General features: G+C 44.6%; 1 protein-coding gene across 2 annotated transcripts in view; it reads left to right on the top strand.

Annotated features, from left to right (window-relative positions):
• Positions 1–25089, top strand: part of PIGP (phosphatidylinositol glycan anchor biosynthesis class P) — a 34090-nt gene extending 9001 nt beyond the window's left edge. The window contains exons 1-5 of one of the 2 annotated variants that reach the window (XM_056559621.1): positions 1335–1356; positions 15192–15291; positions 20202–20274; positions 20397–20515; positions 23348–25089. In XM_056559621.1, coding sequence (XP_056415596.1) covers positions 15210–15291; positions 20202–20274; positions 20397–20515; positions 23348–23466 — 393 coding nt within the window. In that variant the 5' untranslated portion in view covers positions 1335–1356; positions 15192–15209 and the 3' untranslated portion in view covers positions 23467–25089. Of the gene's footprint in view, positions 1–1334; positions 1357–15191; positions 15292–20201; positions 20275–20396; positions 20516–23347 lie in introns of those variants that run through there. The other variant, XM_056559620.1, reaches the window with a different exon arrangement.
• The last annotated feature ends 272 nt before the right edge of the window (positions 25090–25361 follow it).

The raw sequence follows: 25361 nt of genomic DNA, 5'->3' as shown, positions 1-25361 counted from the left end.
AGAAGGGGCACAGCACTCAGCCGAGCACTTCTGCCCCTTCATTCTCGCTGAGGCCCCCTCCGTTCTTGCTGAGGGCCTCTCCGATGTCATGACACAAAGTGTGTTAAAAGTTTAGTTTGCTACATAGTGACAGGTCTGTTTTTTTGCACCGGCCCAATGACAAGATCATTTCAACAAATAAAATCCTGTGGAGCTCTGATTGTGCTCTTCTCCGTCCTCTTCTAAAGTAAAAGTGAGAAGACTGCAGTGTTTATGGAGGCCATTAGGAGGCCTTAGTGAGTGATGTTATCACTGGAGATAGATGAGCAGTGATGGAGAGATAAGACTCCGTTCCCCTCAGGTAGTGTCACTATGAGGTATGACCAGGACTCGCCCATTGTCCCCGTCAGCCCCCTGAGCTTGAGAAGAAATTTCTCCAAATTCTCACATCAACTTAGATGAGGCCACAAGTTCAGGTGATTGTGACCTTTGGTCAAACAGCGCCACCACTGGTGATATGTAGCATAGCCCAGTTACGAATTGAAATGTATGGCCTGTGTGTGTAATGCATAGACATGCTGAGTCTTCCAGAATAACAGATTCTTATGTAGCCGCTCTTTTCTTAGGCTAAAAGATGTAATGGTATTCCACCAAAAGTAGTTTCCTGCTGCAGAAATGCTGCATGTACGGTGCAGCAGAATCCTATTGAAAGCAATAGGACTCTTCTGCAAGTGAAATCCTGTGGCAGAATTTCTCAGAAGGAAATTTAGCAGTGTGGAAAGGCCTTAAAGGGGTACTCTGCCCCTAGGCATCTTATCTTATCTGATGTCTGATCACCGGGGTCCTGACTGCTTCAGCAGCCGCCAGATAGCCATTTAATGTGCCCTGTTCTGCCTGACTGAACTCCGCCCACAGTATAATCGGGTGTTCTCCCTCCCCGGCATACAGTGAGGAGAAGGAGGCGCTGTTGCTCACCGTCTCCCTGTCCTCTCAGGGCTGCCGCCGCTACTTGCTGCCTCCCTGCCGGTGCTGCAGGTTGGCTTGTGTGGCCGCCCCGATACTTCTGGGGGGGCAGTAATAGAGAGGAGAGCTGTCGTGTAGTGCCAGTATGGCCAGCTCGGACTGAACCGGTTGGATGATCCAGACAGGAGGAAGGATTGTGCTGTGGACGTGACCGACACGCGGGAGTGGGCAGAGCTCAGCCAGTGCACACTGTGGTTGGGAACGAGTGGGGGGGAATCAGGAGCGCCCCCTCCTGTGCACTCAGCCTGGGACCCCCAGCATGGACATGGCGGTGCCGCTCGAACAGTTTGATGAGGACTGACAGGACTTCTATGAGTTCCGCCCTAAGTCCTCCTCTCCCGAGACTAAGATAAGGTGAACTCCAACTTTCCCGTACACACAATACACCCCATACATCAATGTTTCCCAACCAGTGTGCCTCCAGCAGTTGCAAAACTGCAACTCCCAGCATGCTCAGACAGTCAATGGCTGTACAGGTGTGGTGAGGGTGTTGGAAGGGCAGATGTTGTTAACTCTTAGTGCAGATGGTATTAATCCTTAGTGTTCGTGACGCCAGGGTGTGGTTATCCTCTACACCCTCCGAGGTATGGCCTCTGGTTCCTGGGCCAGGCGTAGGGTAAATAATTACTCCGATGCAAGGTTACGGAACAACAGCACTGTACTGAGGCAGACAGATGTTAAAGTCTTTACAGCACAGTTCAGGCCCAGGGAGATGCTCAATGAACTTTAGGAAGCTTGTTGGCTTTCTGGGACTTGTAGTGGACTTGGACTGACTTGTGCAACCCACGCTGACTTGAGTATTTGACACTTGACTGACTTGACTAGACTGGTCCCCTGTATTTGTTCTTAACGCCAGGCTTTGACTTTCACCTGCAGGGGTTAATGTTTAGGCCTTGGTCTCCTTCAGGAACACCAGACAACTCTCAGGTCTTCACTTGACTGTACCTCAGCTAACAACTGGACTGACTAGGCTAGCCCCTCCCAGGTATATAAGGGAGCAATTTGGAGATGTCCCATTGGTCACCAACAAGTCACCTGTTCACTTGCACCTTCCTTGGTAACAGAGGCCTTAGAAACAATATTTAAAGGCACAAGTACCTCAAAAAATTAACCAGCATATAACATAAGACATTATTAACACTTTAGAGTCCTGAGGAGGGATGTGGACCCAGGGGAACACTGAAAGGGAATCCGCCACACAGGACGGACAGGTGTACAACTCACAGGCATGCTGTGAGTTGTAGTTATGCAACAGCTGGAGGCACACTGGTTTGTTAAAGGGGTACTTTGCTGGAAAACATTTTTTTTTTTAATCAGCTGATGCCAGAAAGTTAAACAGATGTGTAAATTACTTCTATTTAAAAATCTTAACCCTTCCAGTACTTATCAGCTGCTGTATGCTACACAGGAAGTTTTTTTTAAAATCTTTTTGAATTGCCTTTCTGTCTGACCACAGTGCTCTCTGCTGACACCTCTGTCCATTTTAGGAACTGTCCAGAGCAGGGGCAAATCCCCATAGAAAACCTATCCTACTCTGGACAGTTCCTAAAATGGACAGAGGTGTCAGCAGAGAGCACTGTGATCAGACAGAAAGGAAATTCAAAAAGAAAAGAACTTCCTCTGGAGTATACAGCAGCTGATAAGTACTGGAAGGGTTAAAGGACAAGTCTCATGATCATAAACGTATCACCTATCCAAAGAATAGGAGATAGGTTTTAGATTGAAGGGGGGGTCCGAGCGCTGGGGTCCCCCGCGATCTTCTGTTTAGAGCACCGGTGCGCTAGCACAGGAGCGCGTCACGACCCCCGCCCAAAGCGGAGGCCACCACGCCCCCTCCATATAGTTCCATGGGAGAGCCGTTTGCCAATCTTTGGCTCTCCCATAGAGCTATATGGAGGGGCGTGGTGGCCTCCGCTTTGGGGGCGGGGGGGGACGCGGCGGCCTCCGCTTTGGGGAGGCAGGGGGCGTGACATGGTCCTGTGCTAGCGCACCAGGGTTCCAAACAGTCGACCGCGCGCGAGGGGGGGGGAATCCAGTGCTCAGACCCCCCACAATCTAAAACTTATCCCCCATCCGAAGTTTTCGATCATGAGACTTTAAGATTTTTAATTGGAAGTAATTTACAAATCTGTTTAACTTTCTGGCATCACTTGATTTAAAATAAAATGTTTCCAAGCGGAATACCCCTTTAAACACTCCCCATACACTCAATGGTCGTCCCGGAACCAATTACCAGTTTTCCATAGGCATATGTGCTCTGGTTTCAACATACAATGGTCCTGGAACCAATTAATATCGTATGTTGGGGGACCATTGTATACACCTTGCCTATGGGAGTTGAACTCCATTTAACCCCATGTTCACCTGTAGTAACGTGATCGTCCGGTCAGTGAATGTCACTTGTAGCTGCTGACAGCAGGACTGGAGGCCATGTGAAAATGAAGTATTTGTTTCTGTTCTTCGAGGGGGACATCAGTAACTCACCACCTCCTGGAGTTTAGATAGGGCAGTGGTGACCTACACCTGAACTGGTCACTGATGTCATGTGCAGGTTTCTCTCCTCCGCCCCATACACCACCGTCACAGACCTATGGATAATGCTAGATTAACCCCTTCAGGACTATGCCAAGAAATGTCTCCATGTTATCTCCCTAAAAACAAATGGATTGGGCAGATGTAGCCCCGACAATTAAAGGGGTATTCCGGGCAAATTTTTTTTATCCCCTATCCAAAGGATAGGGGATAAGATGTCTGATCGTGGGGGCCCCGCTGCTGAGACACCCCACGATCTCCCTGCAGCACCCGCATTCTATGCGGGGACTGCGTCTCAAGTTTCGCAAACCTCCAGGACTGGGGACGTGACGTCATGCCACGCCCCCTCCATTCATGTCTATGGGAGGGGGCGTCACGCCCCCTCCCATAGACATGAATGGAGGGGGCGTGGCGTGACGTCACGTCCCCAGTCCCAGAAACCCAGAGAAACCCGGAGGTTTCCGAAACTGGAGACACAACTCCCGTATAGAATGCGGGTGCTGCAGGGAGATCGTGTGGGGTCTCAGACATCTTATCCCCTATCCAAAGGAATGTCCCCTTTAAGGACAGAACCATTTTTACCCTAATGACCAGGCTTTTTTTTATTTTTTATTTGACATGTGTGTCTTTAAAGGGGTATTCCAGGAAAAAAACAAAACGTTGTTTCTGGCTTCAGAAAGTTAAACAGATTTGTAAATCAAAAATCTTAATCCTTTCAGTAGTTATCAGCTGCTGAAGTTGTTATTTTCTGTCTGAACACAGAGCTCTCTGCTGACACCTCTGTCTGTCTCAGGAACTATCCGAAGCATTAGAGGTTTGCTATGAGGATTTGCTCCTACTCTGGGCAGTTCCTGAGACAGACAGACAGGTGTCAGCAGATAGCACTGTGGTCAGACAGAAAAGAACAACTCAACTTCAGCAGCTGATAACTACTGGAAGGATTAAGATTTTTTAATAGAAGTAATTTACAAATCTGTTTAACGTTCTGGAGATCTGGAACGTTCTGATTAGAGATGAGCGAATTTACAGTAAATTCGATTCGTCACGAACTTCTCGGCTCGGCAGTTGATGACTTATCCTGCATAAATTAGTTCAGCTTTCAGGTGCTCCGGTGGGCTGGAAAAGGTGGATACAGTCCTAGGAAAGAGTCTCCTAGGCCTGTATCCACCTTTTCCAGCCCACGGGAGCACCGGAAAGCTGAACTAATTTATGCAGGAAAAGTAATCAACTGCCGAGCCGAGAAGTTCGTGACGAATCGAATTTACTGTAAATTCGCTCATCTCTAGTTCTGATATATATATATATATATATATATATATAAGTTTTTTCTTGGAATACCCCTATAAACTTTAGAACACTTTTTTTGAGCGGAGCGATTCTGAGTTTTTTCGTGACATATTATACTTTATATAAGTGGTGCATTTTTGTTGACACATGCAGAATTTTTTGTGAAAAACTACAAAATATTGTGAAAAACTGGAAAAATTTCTAGCGCTTTAAATATTTTTTTATGGTGTTCACTGTGCAGTGAAAGTGATGTTATATTTATTCAGTGGGTTAGTACGATTATGGCGATACCCATTTAAAAAAAAAAAAAGTGACTTTGACGGTCGTTCTTGACAGGGAGCAGCGGCAGTGTGAAAGTAGCCTTATATAGCTTTTTATGTTCTTTTTCCTTTTCTGAGCAAAATTCTTTTTTCCCTTTTTGGTGTTATCATTTTCCGACAGCTGTAACTTTTTTATTTTTCATCCGACACCATTAAGTGAGGGCTTATTTTTTGTGGGACAAGCTGTACTTTTTATTGGCATAATTTTTGCGATACATACTATGTTTCGATCTTTTTTATTCTGCTATTTGTACCAAAATTAGTGAATTTTGTGCTTTTTTGTTGTTGTATTTAACTGCGTTCACCGTGCGGGATAGTTTACATTATAGCTTTATAGAACACATCATTACAGACATGGCAATACCTAGTATGTATATGATTAGTGTTTTTTTATGATAATACAGGGCTTTGAGGGGGCGGGGCCGTGACATCACGATACTCTGGCCCTTGTATCGCCCGTCATCAGGCACGGAGCCAAGTTTGCTCAGTGCAGTAGATGACAGGGGGGGACTGCAGGAGAGATTGCAGCGGTTCCCAGAGGTGGGACCCCTGCCATAAGACATCTTATCTCCTATCCTTTGGATAGGGGATAAGATGTCTAGGGGTGGAGTTGCCCATTTATCCCTAACCCCCTCCCTGCCTTTACATTTTTTTTTTACTATCTTAGAAATGGCTTTTTGTCTACCTGGTAGTGTGCTCACTTACCAGGCAGACTTCCCCAGCAGGCGCGACATCACTGATGCCTGCTGGGGCCGACTTCCGCCCTAACTTATTTTATCTAGGCCATGATTGTTTTCCTAAACAGTGTACCTCCAGCTGTTTCACCACTACAACTCCCAGCTTGCACTGACATCTATTGGCTTTCAGGGCATGCTGGGAGTTGTAGTGGTGAAACAACTGGAGGCACACTGTGTTGAAAACAATCTATTATCTATTTTTGTGTCGGCTGCCGCGCAACCCCCCCCCCCCCCCTTCCCAAAAAGAAAAAAAAACAACTCCTATAAGACCTCAGATCAGACATACCCAAGTGCAGGACACATGCGTCCTGAGGCAGCAGCAGCGCAGCACTGTGATTCAGAGCGCGCTACCACGCGTATATGCCGGGAGGCCGGGCCGGCGTGTGATGCCAGGGATACAGCGCTCGCTCCCGTCTGTCTGATTGACAGGCAGGGAGCGAGCGCAGGCTTACTGAATTTGGAACGATGCCTGGCCGGGATCGGTCTGAATTCAGCTGTGACGACACAGCAGGCTGTAGCCGGCCACTAGGAGGGAGACCCCTAGTGGGCGGATTTCAAAAGCAAAATACAATATTTTAACCACCAAAAAAATAATTGAAGTATATTAATATATGTTGTAGTACATAAGTACTACCACATACCAAAAAAAAAAACATTCATGACAGCGCCCATTTAAGGGAGGTCCAAATTATAAAATATGAATTATTTCTACACATTTAATTATTATTATATAATTATTAGTATTAATATTTAATTCATTATTTTGCACAATTATTATTGTATACCAGCAGTCTCTAAAGTGTGGCCCTCCAGATGTTGTAAAACTACAACTCCCAGCATGGGAGTTGTAGTTTTGCAACATCTGGAGGCCCACACTTTGGAGACCCCTAGTTAAGGCCTTTCTCTCTATACAGACTGTGCCCGGTTGGGTCACCCCTGACCTTACATTGACTATTTTTTGGCTCGGCACACCCTCGTCTGAGTTGCTGATTAACAGCAGTGAACTTTTGTTGACTTCTCATCTACCCCATCCCCCCCCCCCCCTGCTCAGACTCCCTGTTATCAGCCATCGCTGATCTATAGGTAATCTAAGAATCTGTTTATTTAGTTACACTTGACTGGAGGACAAACCAAACATGAAACACTTCTTAAAAGAGCCGCTTGATTTCTATTTTATTCTTTTTACTGCTTGCTATGTTGTTTCTCATGAAATCTGATAAATTAAAAAATATATATAAGAGAGAGTTGACGCTGCATTTTTTGTCCCTGTTTTCGTTACATTAAGTTTTTGCCAATTACGCTATTGTATACAGCAAAAAATAAAACAATAAATGAATGTGTTGCAATCTATTGCACTAAACTTCAGCAGCTCATAAGTACTGAAAGGATTAAGATTTTTTAATAGAAGTAATTTACAAATCTGTTTAACTTTCTGGAGTTTTTTTTCCTGGATGACCCCTTTAAGTTTACATTTTCTAATTTTCGGCCTGAGAACTGTCCATACAGTCAACAGAAAGGTGCCCAGGTTTGTGCGTCACCTTCTCTATTAAAGGGCACCTCTCATCAAATAAACTTTTGATATATTTTAGATTAATGAATGTTGAATAACTTTCCAATAGCATGTTAATGAAAAATATGCTTCTTTCTATTGTATTTTTCCCGATCAGTCCTGTCAGCAAGCATTTCTGACTCATGCTGGAGTCCTGAACACTCAGAGCTGCCAGCCTGCTTTGTTCACAGCCAAACAGGCTGTGAACAAAGCAGGCTGGCAGCTCTGAGTGTTCGTTCTCCTTTGTGAACAAAGCAGACTGGCAGCTCGTAGTGTTTAGGACTCCAGCATGAGTCTGAAATGCTTGCTGCCAGGACTGGTAGGGAGACCCCTAGTGGTCATTTCTTCAAAGTGGAAAATTAAATAGAAAGAAGCATATTTTTTAATAACATGCAATTGTGAAGTTATTCTGCATACATTAATCTATAATATATCAAAAGTTTTTTTGATGAGAGGTACCCTTTAAAGTCTAGGAATCAATTATTGGACCAAGTCCATTAAGCACACATTGGATATGCCATTAAAGGGGTTCTCCAGGTAATAAACCTTGTGGCTAGGGGGATTCAACAGCTGGGACCCTCCCCAATCTTGACAACAATGCCCTAGTTCTTACCGAGGTGGGACATCACTTCAGTCGGTGATTGGCAGAGCTGCCAAGACCAATTCGACTTGGAGGGGGGGAGCGCTCGGAGGTAAGAGACAGGCCCCGTTCTGGAGATCAAGGGAGGAAACAGCGGTCGGACCTGCCACGATGAGACACTTATCACCTACTCTTTGGGTAGGGGATACCCTTTATTAGCTAGAAAATCCATTTAAGGTTGTAAGTGTACCTCTGTACCTCTTCAAAATCACCTTATAGGAATGGTGAAAAATGTAAATATTAACCAATACAATAAACAATTGAACTTCATTGATTACATGTCCCAAACCAATAAGGTACTTAGAGATATCTGGTATTCCCCATTATTTACAGGAAGGTGACAAATATCTGATTGTGGGGGCGGGGGTCAAGTCACTGAGACCCCCACTGAACATGAGAATGGAGGGTCCATTGTCCCCCGAGTAAACGGAACTGACTAAACAGACTGTATGTTATCGCTCCTTTCATGAATCAGCAGTGCGCATGCTCATCGGTGTAAGACTCACTGCAGTGGGCTGTAACACACACGGTAGTAGTGGATCCGCTGCACTTGTGAAGTAAATGATGTGAGCCGTGTCAGGGAGTGGTTTTGACCAGAGCCTGCCTCAAAGCGGAATGGTCTTGCTGCGGCAGGCAGCACCCAGGTCGCTACCCCTGGCACGACTCGACCACACAGTCAGCTGAGGGGGTACGACGTAAAGGAGGGATACGGCAAGTCAGGATAGCAGGAGGTCAGGCTGGTGGCACAGGAGCGAGGTCAGGAACGTGGCAGGAGGTCAAAAGGCAGGCGGCACAGGAGCAAGGTCAGGTCACGAAACAAAGGGGTCTGGAACATGGCAAGGCAAGGACAAAATGCTTTCTCTAAGGCACAGATGGCAAACAAAGATCCAGCAGGCATAAATGGGAGGTGCAGGTGTAAATAATAATTACTTGTTAGCAGCTGTATGCTACAGAGGAAATTCTTTTTTTTATTATTTCTTTTTTGTCTTGTTCACAGTGCTCTCTGCTGACACCTGATGCCCGTATCAGGAACTGTCCAGAGCAGCAAAGGTTTGCTATGAGGATTTTCTCCTGATCTGGACAGTTTCTGATACGGACATCAGCTGTCAGCAGAGAGCACTGTGGACAAGACAAAAAAGAAATTCAAAAAGAAAAGAATTTCTTTTGTAGCATACAGCTGCTAAAAAGTACTGGAAGGGTAAATATTTTTTAATAGAAGTAATTTACAAATCTGTTTAACTTTCTGGCACCAGTTGATTAAAAAAACAAAAAACACTCGGAGCTATCCCTTAAATTGGGTGAAGAATTGCTAAATTTAATATAAGTTTAAGATTTGTGTTTTATTTTTTTTCTGACAAAAGCGTGGCCTATTTTTTGGCATGTGATGATTGATGAGAGTGCAGTGAGGAGGCGGATCTCTCTTCACGCCCCTATTGCCTCCCTATAATTGACTTGGTTTTCAGTCAAGCAGCGACCTGCCGGATCCTTTTGTCTCCAGATGAACGCCTGGGCTGTTACTCTTCACCTTCATCCTGCTCAGATCGCTTCGCTTTGTATTTCTAAAACACGCAAAAAATTACAACATGGATCTCTCCTTGTCGCTTGTGCTTTCCGTTCTGCTTGAATAAAAACCTCTTCCTGACACTAAGTGCGATTGTTCTGCGTCGCGGCACACGAGTCCCATATTCGTGGGGCGAGGAAAATATTTACCCTGTAGAGAGAGCACAGGAACAATGTATTTTTTATTATTATTTTTAAATATATTAAATATGCAATTTGTAACTTTTTTTTAAATTATGTTTAGCAGTATTTTTGTTTTATTAAAGGGGTTATCCATGGAAAAAACTTTTTTATATATATATATATATATATATATATATATATATCAACTGGCTCCAGAAAGTTAAACAGATTTGTAAATTACTTCTATTAAAAAATCTTAATCCTTTCAGTACTTATGAGCTGCTGAAGTTGAGTTGTTCTTTCCTGTCTAAGTGCTCTCTGATGACATCTGTCTCGGGAACTGTCCAGAGTAGAAGCAAATCCCCATAGCAAACCTCTTCTACTCTGTGCAGTTCCCGAGACAAGCAGAGATGTCAGCAGAGAGCACTGTTGCCAGACAGAAAAGAACAACTCAACTTCAGCAGCTGATAATTATTGGAAGGATAAAGATTTTATAATAGAAGCAATTTACAAATCTGTTTAACTTTCTGGAGCCAGTTGATATATAATATACCCCTTTAATAGCAGTATTTCCCAACCAGGGCGCCTCCGGCTGTTGCAAATCTACAACTCCCAGCATGCCCGGACAGCCGCTGGCTGTCCGGGCATGCTGGGGGTTGTAGTTTTGCAACAGTCATATGACAAAAAAAATAAAAAAGAATGCTTCTTAATGTTACTCACTAGGTCATGCAGATGCTTTACATGTCTTTTTTATGTGTTTAGCTTCTGTATTTGGTTTATAAATCCCTCTGTTCTACTGCTCACCCATTCTGACATCAACTGCTCAGAAAGGGGTGTATCTTAGGCAAGCACCTCACTCACCATGCATTTACTTCCTCCCTGAGTCTGCTGTGCTGTGCTTGGTCTCTTCACCAAATCACTGCAGGCTGCTCTGTAACCCCCTCCTCTCTGTGATATTATGCTGTAGTCTGATAGGACAGGAGTGAACATAGAGGAGTGCTAGTCCCGCCCTCAGTTCTTGGACTTTGTCCCAGCCTGTGCTTCAGCTAGGACAAATATGATGCTGCTGCCAGACAGGATTTTGTTCTGAATGGTATGGGGACCCCTAGTGGTCTTTCTTTTATAGGCCATGATTTCTATAAAAAGGAGATATAATTTTCTTCTGAAGTATATTAGAAAAGTTAAGGTTTTGCCAAGATGTACAACATAAAAAAAGTTTTTTGATTCTGACAGTGCCCATTTAAATCTGCCCCCCCGCAGAGCAGATTTAGACAGTAAAACTGATTTCTAAGGCCTTTTTTTTTTGCATCTATTGTATGTGTGCAAGTACCGGCCTGAATGCATTCCTAAAGACCCAATCTAATAGCTGTAAGCTTAGTTAAAGGGGTACTACGAGGTAATCCAAAGGATAGGGGATAAGATGCCTGATCACGGGGGTCCCGCCGCTTGGGACCCCTGTGATCTTCCACGCCGCACCCCGTTAGAATCAGCCCCCGGAGCGTGCTCGCTCCGGGTCTGATTACTGGCGATCCCGGGGACGGAGCATAGTGACGTCACGGCTCCGCCTCCGTGTGACTTCACGCCCCGCCACCCTCAATGAAAGCCTATGGAGGGGGCGTGACAGCTGTTATGCCCCCTCCCATAGGCTTGCATTGAGGGGGCGGAGCGTGACATCACACGGGGCAGAGCAGGATAGGGGATAAGATGTCTTAGCGCCGGAGTACCCCTTTAATCAAAAAGCCCTTGCGTACCACAATGGCAGATCATGCGGCTGCTATGGGGGCCTTGGCGAGAGGGGGCCCCGTCCTGGTTGGTCCCATTCTTTTCTATTGGTAAGAAACTGTGCAGGACTTCTCTCTTCAGGGAATTGCACGGTCAACAAATCAATGGAGGGAGTTATTGACCAGCGGCCATGGAAAGTAAAGGGAAAAAACCCACAAGACCCTTCTATCCTGAGGGGCTAAAATCAGATGCCATAGTAGGGGGCCCATTTAAATATTTGCTATATGTACGACACTGATGTGTAGCTATAGGGGTGATGATGTAGCATTCGCACCTGGACATGGAGCCAGACTAGGCCCAAGGTCCTTCTGCCAGCTAAGGAAACACCAGCTTTATAAAACCAATTTTTCCATTGGGACTCTGGAGCCTCAGATTATGAATCTTCTAATTAAATCTCACCTTTTAGGTTCTTTTAAAGGGGTACTCCACTGGAAAATATTTTCTTTTAAATCAACTGGTGCCAAGAGGTGACAAGGGGTGGACCAAATACGAAGAACCCCGACGTCCTAGGGACTCTGGCTATGGGGACTTCTACATAGGTACCGTATAGGATGCGGTACCGGGATACCACATTTGCTATGGGGATTTTCTCCTACTCTGGACAGTTCCTAAAATGGACAGAGGTGTCAGCAGAGAGCATGTTGTCAGACAGAAAGGAAATTAAAAAAGAAAAGAACTTCCTCTGTAGTATATAGCAGCTGATAAATACTGGAAGGATTGGGATTTTTAAATTAAATTAATTTACAAATCTGTTTAACTTTCTGGTACCAGTTGATTTAAAACAAAAATGTTTTCCAGTGGAGAACCCCTTTAACAATAAAAGGCTACCTTTGGACCTAGTTGTAGCTATGACCTTGGTTCACACTTATAGGAAGGGGCCATTTAGTTTACAAGTGAGGATTTAGATGGGCGCTATGGCTGTTGCTTTGCCTTCTATCCTTATACAATACACAGGGACGTGATTATAGGGAGTACAGAGGATGCACCAGGGTCTCAGGAGCCTATGGGGCCCATCAGGGTCTCTCTTTTCTACAGTGCCATAAATGAAGCATTAAAACTGGGGGTTCTGTAGCAGTTTTTGCATTGGAGCCCAGTAAATTACGCCACTGACCATACCCCTTAGATTAAAGATGTTGTCCAGTCTTATCTCTAAGTAGCTGATCGCAGGGGGTCTGACCGCTGGGATCCCTGCGATCTCTGTAACAGGACCCCGGCTCTAAGAGAGAGTGCGTCCTGAAGATGTCATGTTCTCCATTTAGGTCTCTTTGTGTCTGAATGAAGTGCACGTCGTCTCCAGCCGGGGCCCATTCCGGAGATTATGGAAACCGCCTGACTCTCCACCAATTGCAAATATCGGTAAAGAGAGGGATCAGGCAGCTGGATTTTAAAGGGGACCTCTCATCAAATAAACTTTTGATATATTTTAGATTTATGAATGTTGAATAACTTTCCAATAGCATGTTAATGAAAAATATGCTTCTTTCTATTGTATTTTTCCCGATCAGTCCTGTCAGCAAGCATTTCTGACTCATGCTGGAGTCCTAAACACTCAGAGCTGCCAGCCTGCTTTGTTCACAGCCAAACAGGCTGTGAACAAAGCAGGCTGGCAGCTCTGAGTGTTCTCCTTTGTGAACAAAGCAGACTGGCAGCTCGTAGTGTTTAGGACTCCAGCATGAGTCTGAAATGCTTGCTGCCAGGACTGGTAGGGAGACCCCTAGTGGTCATTTCTTCAAAGTGGAAAATTAAATAGAAAGAAGCAGATTTTTGAATAACATGCAATTGTAAAGTTATTCTGCATACATTAATCTATAATATATCAAAAGTTTTTTTGATGAGAGGTACCCTTTAACTTGTCCATAGATAAGCCACCGCCGGAGGAGTAATGTAACAGCTTATTCCCGCTACACAATAGGACAGCAGTCTTCAAACTGTGGCCCTCCAGATGTTGCAAAACTACAACTCCCAGCATGCCCGGACAGCCAACGGCTGTCCGGGCATGCTGGGAATTGTAGTTTTGTAACATCTGGAGGGCCACAGTTTGAAGACCAATGCAATAGGAAAACATGCACACAAACTAAGCACAAAGAGGAATCGGGAGAAATTCAGGTGGGCTAAATTGAGCCAATTTCCATTAGTCCAGTAACTGTAATTCGCCCCCATATAAGCTGAGAGTTACAAATTATAGTAATATAGTATATTAATAAATAATATATTCTAAACCTGCACTTGATTTTCACAGGATCGGATTATTCTGCTGCTTCCTTGTAATGTGATTCCTGATCAGTTCTCCTGATATTAAACACACAAAAAAAATATGTATAGTTAATCTTTGTTCTATTTAAAAGTCAAGAAAGGGTTAAAATGTATAGTATAGGCTTGTTAGTATAAACGGAAAGGCTAGTACATTCGAACATGTGTTTTGGGCTATGTAGTAAGAACCTGAAACTCTTTGGTCTTATAATTTATATATATATATATATATATATATATATATATATATATGAATATGATGTTCTTATCATTTTATATGCTGGCCTTTCATTGGTACTGGCTCTAAAACATGTGTATTTGACTACACATATATATGTGTGTGTGTATATATATATATATATATATATATAGGCAAATCAGCTCATTACATCACCTTTTCAGGCGATGGTCCCTGGTATCAGCTTAGCTCCAGTTACGGAATATAAAAAGCTAATCGGGATTAATGCCAAGCCAGAACTCTCTCTCCAGAAGGAAAGAGCACCCATCTGCAGACAACTGTTTCGGGTGATTGATAGAGCTTTATTGCAGACAACTGTTTCGGGGTACTTGCACCTCGTCAGTACAGAGCAGGGTAATCTGGCTTGGCTGAGATGAGGGGTCTTAGACCAACTAAACGGGATGAGTATTTAACTCAGGGAGAGTTCACCACTCCTGGTGTGACGGAGCTCCGTTTAGTTGGTCTAAGGCCCCTCATCTCAGCTAAGCCAGATTACCCTGCTCTGTACTGACGAGGGGCAAGTACCCCAAAACAGCTGTCTGCAGATGGGTGCTCTTTCCTTCTGGAGAGAGCGTTCTGGCTTGGCATTAATCCTGAGTAGCTTTTTAAATTCCGTAACTGGAGCTAAGCTGATACCAGGGAACATCGCCTGAAAAGGTGATGTAATGAGCTGATTTGCATATTCCCCTACCCAGAATGCCTGCGGAGTGCTTAGTGGCCCTTGAAAGCTCCGTGACAACAGGGGTGGTGAACTCTCCCTGAGTTAAATACTCATCCCGTTTATATATATATATATATATATATATATATATATATATATATATATATAAAAATATCAATAAAATGATAGGCAAAGTGTCACTGTGAAGGACTTCTAGTCCAATGGACCCAAGGGGGGTGCTCAGTCTACTCCGGAGAGCTGACTAAAGTCTCAATTTAATCCAAAGTCAACAGACGGCAAAGACGGCACTTCAGCGATCCAAATATGGGAAAAGAAGTGATTAATACACCCAATCAATCCATACAAGCTGGAACATTTCAACCTTCTCATTGACCTCATTGAGTAGGTTGAAAAGAAAAAAAATATGTATCGCTCTCTTATTTCCTTTCTTTATGCTTCAATATTTTATTACATAATAATAATTATTTGATTAATGCTTTGGTTTTGTAGTGTTTTTAAAATCACAAAATGGTAGAAAACTCACCGTCTCCTCTGCCGGAAAGAGCTATTTATGGATTTGTCCTCTATTTGTCTTCCCGGTGTGGATTTAGTAAGTATATAGAATTTTGTATATGACAATTGTAAAAATGTGACCATCTTGATATATCTCCATTCAGTTGGCAAGAAGACGCAGGAAGATGAAAGGGAGTATGACTGCAGTATCACTGAAGCACCGAAATCAAAACATAACTTTTAATTATGATTAATTAAAACTAAACTATACCCCTCATGACAAAAATGCAATAATTTGCTAGATGTGCAACAATAATACAAAATGGGTTCACCAATTCGTGCAATTACAAAAAAAATTGATATATTTCAGTAGCAAGGTGTTGGGATTACTCTCAATATTATATCCACTAGATCCACCTAGCAACACCATTGGCAATATAGCCCAGCTCCACAGAAAATAAAGTATACACTCTCAAAAGACACATTTATTTCCTTTCCCAACGCGTTTCACCAACTCGTTTCATCCTCAGAAGTAGCACTGGGACAAAACAGATCATTGATTTAGGAACCCGTAAATAATAAAGACACAGCTGGAGCAAATAGCGGGACCAAACCCTTTAGATACATGAGATAACAACATGCAGCAGTGAAATAAGGAGAGATTGCTCCCTATAGGAGCACTTACAGCACCCCGTGCCCGTGATGTAACATGGAGGCCAACTCACCCCCTGTTTGCTGGTCACTTATTGTCACGCACCTGGATGCGGGCGGTCTGGAGCTGGATGTGGATCCTCCACCTGTGTGGTTGATGACTCGGACCGTATCGGGGAGCGGAGTCTAAGGTGCCGCTGGTCTTCACCAGAGCCCGCCGCAAAGCAGGATGGATTTGCTGCGGCAGGCGACACCCAGGCCGCTACCCCCAATATGGCTCGACCCCACAGGTAACTGGGCAAGGTGAGGTACAGGAGGATGAGACAGAGGCGTAGTCAACGTAGCAGAAGGTCAAGGCAGGCGGCAAAGGTTCGTAGTCAAAAAACGTAGCGGGAATGTCTGGGTACACGGGTATGGCAAACAGGCAATTGGGTAATCTTTCTCACAGGCAAATGGCACTGAAGATCCGGCAGGGGGGTGTGGGAGGTGCAGGAACTTATAATGTGTATTCAGGTGCACATACTAATTAAGAGCGCACTGGCCCTTTAAATGACAGAGCTCCGCTGCGCGCGCGCCCTAGGAGACTGGGATGAGCGCGGCGGAGCTGAGTTCCAGAGGCAGCAGAGTGGGGTTAGTGACAGGCTGGGATTCGCATGCGGGCGCGTCCCGCAATGCGAATCCCAGCCCCGCCGACAGGCGGGGACACTGCGCTCGCGGCTGGAGCGCAGCACGTGACACTTATATTCTTAAAGTTGGAACCAAAAAACGATAACAAGGAGGCGTCACTTACCACATAAACTCCGCCTACTTTTTACATCACGGGCACCGGGTGCTGTAAGTGCTCCTATAGGGAGCAATCTCTCCTTATTTCACTGCTGCATGTATCTAAAGGGTTTGGTCCCGCTATTTGCTCCAGCAGTGACTTTGTTATTTACGGATTCCTAAATCAATGACCTGTTTTGTCCCAGTGCTACTCCTGAGGATCCCAATCGGGTGAAACGCGTTGGGGATGGAAATAAATGAGTCTGGTGTTGCCAATGGTGTTGCTAGGTGGATCTAGTGGATATAATATTGAGAGTAATCCCAACACCTTGCTACTGAAATATATCAATTTTTTTTTGCAATTGCACGAATTGTTGAACCCATTTTGTATTATTGTTGCACATCTTGCAAATTATTGCATTTTATGTCATGAGGGGTATAGTTTAGTTTTATTTGGTCATAATTAAAAGTTATGTTTTCATCTCGGTGCTTCAGTGATAATGTTTAATTGCACAATATAGAAAACTGATCTCATTATATCCTTGTTCATTCTGTGAGGAGTACGACTGCAGTATCAGACTACACAGGGTAACAGACTACAGAGATATGCATAGAAGCTGTACAGTGGTCCCTCAACATACCATGGGAATCCGTTCCAAATGGACCATCTTTTGTTGAAACCATCGCATGTTGAGGGATCCGTGCAATGTAAAGTATAGGACAGTGGTCTGCAACCTGCGGACCTCCAGATGTTGCAAAACTACAACACCCAGCATGCCCGGACAGCCGTTGGCTGTCCGGGCATGCTGGGAGTTGTAGTTTTGCAACATCTGGAGGTCCGCAGGTTGAAGACCACTGGTATTGGAGGTTATACTCGCCTGTCCCCGCCGCTCCTGACTGTCACCGCTCGTCACCGCTGCCCTGGATGTCTCCTTCCATCGCTGTCGCCGCGTCCCCGGGGCGACAAGTATCAGACATAATATTACACAATAACTATTCAAACAAGAGGTGTGGGGATATGTTGAGGATATGTTGGGGATATGTTGGGGATATGTTGGGGATATGTTGGGGATATGTTGAGGATATGTTGGGGATATGTTGAGGATATGTTGGGGATATGTTGAGGATATGTTGGGGATATGTTGAGGATATGTTGGGGATATGTTGGGGATATGTTGGGGATATGTTGGGGATATGTTGAGGATATGTTGGGGATATGTTGGGGATATGTTGAGGATATGTTGAGGATATGTTGGGGAAATGTTGGGGATATGTTGGGGATATGTTGAGGATATGTTGAGGATATGTTGAGGATATGTTGGGGATATGTTGGGGATATGTTGGGGATATGTTGGGGATATGTTGAGGATATGTTGGGGATATGTTGAGGATATGTTGGGGATATGTTGAGGATATGTTGGGGATATGTTGGGGATATGTTGGGGATATGTTGAGGATATGTTGGGGAAATGTTGGGGATATGTTGGGGATATGTTGGGGATATGTTGAGGATATGTTGGGGATATGTTGGGGAAATGTTGGGGATATGTTGGGGATATGTTGAGGATATGTTGGGGATATGTTGGGGATATGTTGGAGATATGTTGGGGATATGTTGGGGATATGTTGAGGATATGTTGGGGATATGTTGAGGATATGTTGGGGATATGTTGAGGATATGTTGGGGATATGTTGAGGATATGTTGGGGATATGTTGGGAATATGTTGGGGATATGTTGAGGATATGTTGGGGATATGTTGGGGATATGTTGGGGATATGTTGAGGATATGTTGGGGATATGTTGGGGATATGTTGAGGATATGTTGAGGATATGTTGGGGATATGTTGAGGATATGTTGGGGATATGTTGAGGATATGTTGGGGATATGTTGGGGATATGTTGGGGATATGTTGAGGATATGTTGGGGATATGTTGGGGATATGTTGGGGATATGTTGGGGATATGTTGAGGATATGTTGGGGATATGTTGGGGATATATTGGGAATATGTTGGGGATATGTTGGGGATATGTTGGGGATATGTTGGGGATATGTTGGGGATATGTTGAGGATATGTTGGGGATATGTTGGGGATATGTTGAGGATATGTTGAGGATATGTTGGGGATATGTTGAGGATATGTTGGGGATATGTTGAGGATATGTTGGGGATATGTTGGGGATATGTTGGGGATATGTTGAGGATATGTTGGGGATATGTTGGGGAAATGTTGGGGATATGTTGGGGATATGTTGGGGATATGTTGAGGATATGTTGGGGATATGTTGGGGATATGTTGGGGATATGTTGGAGATATGTTGGAGATATGTTGGGGATATGTTGGGGATATGTTGAGGATATGTTGGGGATATGTTGAGGATATGTTGAGGATATGTTGAGGATATGTTGGGGATATGTTGGGGATATGTTGAGGATATGTTGGGGATATGTTGAGGATATGTTGGGGATATGTTGGGGAAATGTTGGGGATATGTTGAGGATATGTTGGGGATATGTTGGGGAAATGTTGGGGATATGTTGGGGATATGTTGGAGATATATTGAGGATATGTTGTGGATATGTTGGGGATATGTTGAGGATATATTGAGGCCAATTAGAGACTGTTATAGGCCTGTCTGAAGAGATGTGTTTTCAGGCCACGTTTGAAACTATGGATGATGTTGTTGAGTCTGAGGGATTGAGGGATAGCATTCCAGAGAACCGGTGCAGCACGAGTGAAGTCTTGGAGACGTGAGTGAGAAGTTCGGATTATAGAAGATGTTAGTGTGAGATCATTAGCAGATCGGAGAGAACGTGTAGGATGGTAGACGGAGATGAGAGAGGAGATGTAGGGAGGTGCAGCATTGTGGAGAGCTTTGTGTCCCTTCCTGATGATCGCGTGGGGTCCAATTGGTCAGACCCACCGTGATCAGCTACTTATCTCAGGGCCGTCTTTAATTTTGATTGGACCCTGGGCATGTCATTTTTTTTGGCCAAAAAGAGAAATTCTGTGTCTTGAAGTGAATTTTGTCCCGAACAGCTGCGGCTAGCTGCTTTAGCGTAGGGCTAAAGGGCAAGCTGCTTTGGGCCCCCAAGAATGACAGGGCCCAGGGCAGCTGCCCCTTTTGCCCAGTGTTAAAGACGGCCCTGACTTATCTCCTATACTGTGGATAGGATATAAGTTCATTTATGCCAGATATCTCCTTTAAAGCCTGGAAACGGCTCACTACCCCCTTTCTCTCCATTCAGAGCTCATACATGTTCAGCCAAGAGAGAGATAGCTATCAGCCAAATGTTTAAACCCTATGGAGGGTTTAGGAGAGACAAGTCTTGGAGAAGTGGAGCGTTCATGTATATGGAGGATCAAGGAGAGATGAACATAGCTGTGGGCAAGAGTGTTTATGTTGTTGTGGTAATTCTGCCGACTACGCCATTTGTTGGTGTCATCTGTATGCAAGGATTGGTAGAGATACCTGATGGCTGAACAAGTGGTTTGCCGACAGCTATCATATGTGTATTAGGAAAACTACTGTGTGCACTCAGTCTAATCCTAGTTCGGTAACTCCAATATCCCATCTTCTTTTGCCTTATAGTCCTGTTTTTGACATGGGCCTTCATCCCTGAAACGTGGCTACACTCCTTAGGACTAACATACTGGCCACAGAAGTGAGTACTTTCTATAGTTCTTGCAAAAAAGACAAAAACTGATGTGCATAGTATTTTGGTGAGGGTTTTTTTCTTTATCGTATCTTATTCTTATTGGTCTAATTGTTGTGTTTGCTTTCTAGGTATTGGGCCGTAGCTATCCCTGTATATCTCATGGTCATTCTGGGCATCGCCTATATCTTTTTGTTTGGAATAAACTTGATGAACACGGCGCCGCTGGACTCCATACACACTGTGACGGGTAATTGTGCTTTAGTATATACCGTATTTTTCGTCATATAAGACGCTCCGGCATATAAGACGCACCTAATTTTATAGGATAAAAATCTAGAAAATAAAGATTCTGAACCAAATACAATGTAAAGTATAGGACAGTGGTCTTCAACCTGCAGATCTTCAGATGTTGCAAAACTACAACTCCCAGCATGCCCGGACAGCCACATCTGGAGGTGCGCAGGTTGAAGACCACTGGTATAGGAGGTAGTAATCACGTGTCCCCGCCGCTCCGGACCCCTCACCGCTCGTCACCGCTGCCCTGGATGTCGCCCTCAATCTCTGTCACCATGTCCCCGTCGCTCCGGAACGACTCTGCTGCTGGGTATCCTCGCTCTCTGTCGCCGCCATCACGTCGCTACACACGCCGACGCACGTGCGCGATGACGTGATGACGAGGAAGGAGAGCGCCGGCCATGCAGGGGATCCCGGCACGGAGCAGACACAGAGGAGGCAGGTAAGGTCCCTCCCGGTGTCCTGTAAGCTGTTCGGGACGCCGCGATTTCACCACGGCAGTCCCGAACAGCCCGGTTAGTGTTATTTACGCTTTAGTCACGGCGGTCAGCTTTGATCGCCGCGTCTGAAGGGTTAATACAGGGCATCACCGTGATCGGTGATGTCCTGTATTAGCCGCGGGTCCCGGCCGTTGATGGCCGCAGGGACCGCCGCGATAGGACAGGTATTTGCCGTATAAGACGCACCAACTTTTCCCCCCCAGTTTTGGGGAAGAAAAAGTGCATCTTATACGGCGAAAAATACGGTAGCTACATCTTGCTTAGCTTTTTTTTAGTAACCAACATAAACTTCAGTAAGTAGAGCCATGTATATGCACAGGCACCACTCCACATTGTCCCTTCCTGTATGTGCTTGTTGCCAATTATCTGCTGGATAACTGCTAGAAAATCCAAATCAGCCAATTTTGGAAGAACCAGATGACCATCTAATATATATGGGGGCCTCCCGACTCCCCCTACAGACTATGAGAGAAGAAGGATCAGACATGCTGAATTGTAACTGCCTGCCAACATATTACTCCTTATTTCTCCATTCAGAACACATGAGTGGTCCGCCGAGCTGAGCGTTCATGTGTATGGGGGATTGTGGACATAGCTATCAGCTAAATGAACTGTCATGTGTATGGCTATGGGTGAGGTTCCTATCCAGCCCATAGGAACCTTACCAGTCCCTAAAATGAGGATACCACTCTCTGTCTCAATAGAAGATTGGTGAAGTACCCTCACTTATCTGTATCTATAACCCCTATAGATGCCACAAGGAAGAGGAACGAGGACCCATTTTTAGGATCAGTGTGGATCCCTGCATTCGGACTCCACACTGAGCAGACATTTGTATTTTGGACAATTTAGCTATTATTTAGCTATTAGAATTATTCCAAAAATAATATTGATATGTGCCATCCAGCCACGAAAACACCTATAGACCCTCAACAAGATTTAGGACCATTAAAGAGTACCTGTCACCAAACTAAACATTTAAAGGGGTACTTCGCCCCTGGCATCTTATCCCCTATCCAAAGGATAGGGGATAAGATGTTAGATCGCCGCGGTCCCACTGCTGGGGACCCCGGGGATCGCCGCTGCGGCACCCCGCCATCATTACTGCACAGAGCGAGTTCGCTCTGTGCGTAATGACGGGCGATACAGGAGCCGGAGCAGCGTGACGTCATGGCTCCACCCCTCATGACATCATGGCCCGTCCCCTTAATGCAAGTCTATGGCTACCGCCACGCCCCCTCCCATAGACTTGTATTGACGGGGCGGGCCGTGACGTCATGAGGGGCGGAGCCGTGATGTAACGATGCTCCGGCCCCTGTATCGCCCGTCATTACGTGCAGAGCGATCTCGCTCTGCGCAGTAATGATAGCGGGGTGCGGCAGCAGCGATCCCCGGGGTCCCCAGCAGCGGGACCCCGGCGATCTGACATCTTATCCCCTATCCTTTGGATTACCCTTTTAATGTATTGTTCCTTATGTAATTATAAGACACTTTGCTATTTACTTCCTGTTTAAATTCTCAATCTTTACTATATGTTTTTAATGTGATTTAAAAAAACTGCCACTAGGTGGCTCTTTTCTGTTCCCTGCGAAAGTCAAACATTTAGTTTTGTCTCCTCCCAGCCTGGCAGGAGACCAAACTCAGGAAGTGCGTGTGGAGCGTGGTGAGGTACAGCTCTGGCAGGCTTCAGTGACATTGCGCCTGCTGGGGAATGCCCACTTTTTCCTGCCCCGGAGCTCACACAATGTGAACAAGGGGAGAAGTATGACTAAGAGCGCTTGCAGCGCTTGAAACGCGTAACTTGTTCCTTCCTTGTCCTATGGATTAAACCCGATTTTACCTGCATTGAGCTGGATCCGATCTCTTTCATTTTCTCGTTGGCTGGTGCCGTCCAGCGCCCGGATCCGTGCTCTACTGTCTGGGGCGGGGTGAGCTGGCTTTCACCTTGTTTGCCTTCCAAGGGGAGAAGTATGATACACAGCTTTTTAAAGCTCGGAAAAAATTTTAAGGGCAGGAGGAGTGTTAGGAGTAGTTAGGGAATATAATCTAAATTAGTTTAGAAAATATGGTTTGATGACAGGTACTCTTTAAAGATGATAATGCCTATACATGAATGAGAGGGCAGAAAAGCTTTGTAGAGTCTATTAATTTCCCACAGATACCAAACAGGGCTGAAAGATTCCAAGCCCCAATGCAAAAAAAAATTATCTGGGCCTTATATGGCCTTTTTAAACTTTCTTTCATCTTGTCCTTCAAATACTGAATTATGTCCTTCTCCCCTGCAGACACATATGCCAAAAACCAAGTGATGAAAGAGTCAGATCCAGACGCCATTCCTGCCATACGGGACATTTCGATTAGTGAAGTCAATAGGATGTTCTTTTTGTCGGACAGGAGACATTGAACTACTAAACCGCTTGTTGTCGGACCACTAATGTGTATATTTTAAATTATTTTTTTATTATGATAATTGAGCAATTGAAATAAAGTTATTGGGAGATATAGCAGCCTACTGTCTGATTTCTTTTTTTGTGTGCATATTAAACCTTGTAGCAATATGACGGTATCAGGACTGCTTCATATGTCAAATGAACTGCCTCCTGACTAGCCTGTGCTGTATGTAAGCCAGCATATCCCTTTGAGCTGATTGGCTACGAAGGATCATATGATCAACCCCACAACTGTGATGTAGATTGTGTTACTTTAAAGAGTAGCTCCCACCAACTTTGTTTTTTGTTTTTTTCTGTCCCTACCTATTGGTCATCTCTCTCTATCCCCCTCTCTGCCTTTAAAAAATGTTTTCCTACCTTCCAAAGTCTTTTTTTTTTTTTCTGCCTCTCACACTTATGTTGCTCTCTGCTTACTCTCGCTGAGCAGGAAGCCGACTTCCCCAGCAGGCGCGACGTCACTGAAGCCTGCTGGGTGCCGGCTTCCGCCCTTACCTCATTTATGCAGCGCTCCCGTCGGTAGCGCGCATAGATGAGCGGGCTCTCCTCCTCCCTGTTTCCTCCCTGTTTCTCACTCCATGTGCTATCCAGGGAGGAGGAGTATAGGAGCTTTGCCAGACCTGCCATGCAAGATTTCACTGCCGAGACCCGGGACCAGTGCGCACGCTGTCTGCTACCAGTCTGAACATGCCGGGCGTACATGCCCTTGCGTTCACAGCGCTCGCTCCTGCATGTCTTATTGACAGGCAGGGAGTGAGCGCTGGCTGACAGAATTCGGACTGATGCCCGGCCGGGATCAGTCCGAATTCAGCGGTGACGTCAGCCGCTCTGCAGCCGGCAACTAGGAGGGAGACTCCTAGTGGCCGGCTTTTCAAGGGCAAAAATAAGCTATTTAGACACACACAAAAAAAATGTAAGTATATTAGAAATATGTTGTACTACATTAGTAGTACAACATATTAAAAAATAAAAATGTTGAAAGTGCCCTTTTAAATGATCCAATTCAGCATGATAACTTGTATCTTTCATTTGTTGGGCTGTTCTCTGGGTGTTATTGCACCCACTAAGATTCCTACATTTCCATATATACTATAGAAGATTATAAGTGATAAATGGAATTGTATAAGTTTAGATAACGGGGTCCGCTTTTCTCCAGAAACTACCTCGCTTGTTCAAAGGCTATGCCTAGTATTGTTGGCTAAGCTGCAATACCTGGAAAGAATGCAGATTATACTATCTAACCCAGTGTTTCCCAACAGGGCGCCTCCAGCTGTTGCCAAACTACAACTTGCCAGTGTACCTGGACAGCCTTTGGCTGTCCAGGCATGCTGGCAGTTGTAGTTTTGCAACACCTGGAGGCATGCTGGTTGGGAAACGTTGATCTAACCCAAATGTTGGAAGGCCAATTCTTTTTGGAGGCACTTGTACTTATAGGTAGCTTCACCATCATGTTGGAGATGCCACCTCAAGTGGTCACCGGTGTACCAGGTTGTCGACCATCTGTTCAATGCATAATACTTATGGCCAGCTTTAGAAACAGTAGCCCTGAAAATGTTTTTATTTTTTTTCTTCCCCTTTGTGAACAGTTACTTGTGTTTATAACCTTTTTTTTTTAATTATTATTTTTTATTTTATTTATTTTTTATTTATTTTTTCTCCCTGTGTGAACAGGTACTTTTGTTTATAACCCATTTTTGTATTTATTATTTTTTTTATTTATTTATGTATTTTTTTTCTTTTCCTGTGTGAACAGTTACTTGTGTTTATAACCTTTTTTTTAATTATTATTATTTATTTTATTTATTTTTTATATATTTTTTCTCCCTGTGTGAACAGGTACTTTTGTTTATAA

This window comes from Hyla sarda, chromosome 2, assembly GCF_029499605.1.
Source record: "Hyla sarda isolate aHylSar1 chromosome 2, aHylSar1.hap1, whole genome shotgun sequence".
Taxonomy (NCBI): Eukaryota; Metazoa; Chordata; class Amphibia; order Anura; family Hylidae; genus Hyla; species Hyla sarda.
Note: the sequence above shows the minus strand (reverse complement) of the source record. Positions and strands in the feature narration are given on the sequence as shown.